Source organism: Eimeria mitis, genomic scaffold (assembly GCF_000499745.2).
Source record: "Eimeria mitis Houghton genomic scaffold, Emh_scaff2477, whole genome shotgun sequence".
Classification (NCBI taxonomy): domain Eukaryota; phylum Apicomplexa; class Conoidasida; order Eucoccidiorida; family Eimeriidae; genus Eimeria; species Eimeria mitis.
Window position 1 is genome coordinate 165 of NW_013570816.1, and position 2,411 is coordinate 2,575.

A 2,411-nucleotide genomic window follows, 5' to 3' on the forward strand; every position below is an offset into this window, starting at 1 on the left:
TCTAGACGCCTCATTTGAAGCTCACCGCAGTGCTTGCGCACTACAGCTCGGGGGCCCCAGGAGTTTCACTGGGGAGTTTGCTCTCAGCTACGTTTCAAGTGGACTTGTTTTTGTTGTTTTTGTTTTTTTTTATATTTAAAAGTACTTTTGGGTCTTTATCCTCCCCCCCATTGAGGGGTACAGTCTGCGCTTTCCGCCGCTTCATCGCGAAACAGCTTCACCGCTGCAGAGAATACGATACCGAAACTTGCTTTTCTCTTCTCCTCTTCTGTACATACACCAGCCGAGCCATTAGATCGTGCATGTTTGGCCGGGATCCTGCTGCAGCGCCTGCTGAGTTCCTGCTGATGGCTTAGGGGAGAGGTGTATATACAGCTCCCAAGCCAAAAGACGACATGCTTCTGTAATGCTGGCCTCTTGAAAATTCTAGGCATCTGCACACAAAAGGCAATGTATCGGTGACGAAACTGATAGCTACAGCAGGAGCAAAGCAGCGGGTGGTGCAGCAGCAGCACTACCAGCAGCAGCAGCATTACCAGCAGCAGCAGCTGTAGCAGCAGCAGCAGCAGCAGCAGCAGCAGCAATACGTGCGCATCTTGTTTGTGAAGATGGGAGACAAGGACGTGCAGTTCGGCCCCTTTCTTCCTGGTCAGGAAGCACAGGAAGAGGAGGAGGAGGCCCCGGCTCTGCCTCCCCCGCCGCCTCCTCTTCTGTATCCTCGGGGTGTATGCACAGCCGCTTGGGACAAGGCTAGGCTGCAGCNCCCCCGCCGCCTCCTCTTCTGTATCCTCGGGGTGTATGCACAGCCGCTTGGGACAAGGCTAGGCTGCAGCTGGCGTTGCTGCTATCCCGCGCCGCAGCAGATGTGGGGGCAGCACCGTCTACAACAGCAGCTGCAACAGCAGCCTTTCACATGAGTTTGCCTTCTTTCTTTCACATTGACCCTTCAGCTGTTTCTTCTAGCCTCTCTGCCTCTCTCTTTTTATCTGCAAAGGCAGCAGATGAAGACTTTAATCTCAGGCGAGTTATTGCTTCTTTAGGTTTCTGCAGCCACCACGCCTCTGCGGCGGCGGAGGAGCGTCGAAGGCAGCAGCAGCCGCTCAAGCAGCAGCAGCAGCACCAGCAGTTCGCAGGGGAATACGTAGCACTAGGCATCAAGGAGTACTGGCGTCAGCGACAAAGCTGCTTCTTAGAAGAGCAGAGGCTTATGCAGGCGTTGGCTTTCTCTTTCCCCAACCCATCTATATGGCAGCAGCTGCCGCTGCTGCTGCTGCTGGCTCGACCTGCGGCTCCAGAAGCTGCTATTACAACAGCTCTTGTTGGGGATGCTGCTGTGGGGCCCCTTATAGCTGACACGGAGGAGAGGGTATTTCTAACTGCTGCATGCTTGCTGGCAAGGAAGCTGTTGTGGCGCTTCCGGGAGAGAAACAAACAGCAGCAGCAGCAGCAGCAGCAGTGGTTGTTCCCGCCCGCGTTTCCCGCTTTTTCTGCTCCTACTGCGACGCCTGAGCATAAAGCAGCAGCAGCAGAAACAGCTCAGCTGCTAGAAGATGAAATCAGTGCAACTACAACAGCGCTGCGGCCGGGAGAGAGCGACACACGTACGCTGCTGATGCGGGTTCTACCGCTGCTGCAAGGTATCGGCAGCAGCATCGACCAGTGCAACAACAGCAGCAGCAAAAGAAGCGGTGGGCCGTTGTGTAGGCAGCTTGCAGCAGCAGCCAAAAAGATGCTGCTGCAGTACACGCTGCTGTTGGATGAAACTCATGGGCATCAGGTGTACAGGCGCCTGACCGGGGTGGAGGCTTGAGTATTCTTTTCNTGTTGGATGAAACTCATGGGCATCAGGTGTACAGGCGCCTGACCGGGGTGGAGGCTTGAGTATTCTTTTCTCTTTATCCTCCTCATCACCCCTGCCTTTCTTTTGTGCAGTCATCTACGAGGAACATTCATATTCTTATTTCCGCTCTTCTTTTGCCGATTCGCATGCAACTGAACATGGTAATGCGGCTGCTGCCTCTCCAGCTGCTCTACAGCCTTACTGTTGATAGTGGTAGAGCTGGTGCTGCGCCCAGAGCTGCTGCTGCTCTTCATTTGAGGCCAAATCCTAATGGCACTGCTGTTGCAGCTGCTGTGGAGTGCATCTGAACTTCTGAGAAAGCTATGGATGGACATTTGGGGGGGGAAGGGGCGAGACAACCGAAGGAAAGCTTTGAAATTTTTCATCAGTTTAAATTGCATTTTTATTTAATTTATTTTATATACCGTTGTCCTGATAATCAAAGTATTTGCTGGGGTCATGGGGACAAGCCAGCGTGACTGCTGTTGCTGTTGTATGGAGTCGTCTACGCAGTTGAAATTCTTAGTTCCTTCACTACTATGTAGCTGCACTGAAGAACATATTAATAGAA

General features: G+C 52.9%; 1 protein-coding gene across 1 annotated transcript; it reads left to right on the top strand.

The window, feature by feature from the left end:
• Positions 1 to 608: 608 nt before the first annotated feature.
• Positions 609 to 1,810, top strand: EMH_0054400 (uncharacterized protein; the record flags this gene model as incomplete). The annotated part of the gene is made up of 2 exons (XM_013497113.1): positions 609 to 723; positions 807 to 1,810. The coding sequence occupies 2 exons, from the start codon at positions 609 to 611 to the stop codon at positions 1,808 to 1,810; spliced, it is 1,119 nt and encodes a 372-aa protein (XP_013352567.1).
• Positions 1,811 to 2,411: the final 601 nt, after the last annotated feature.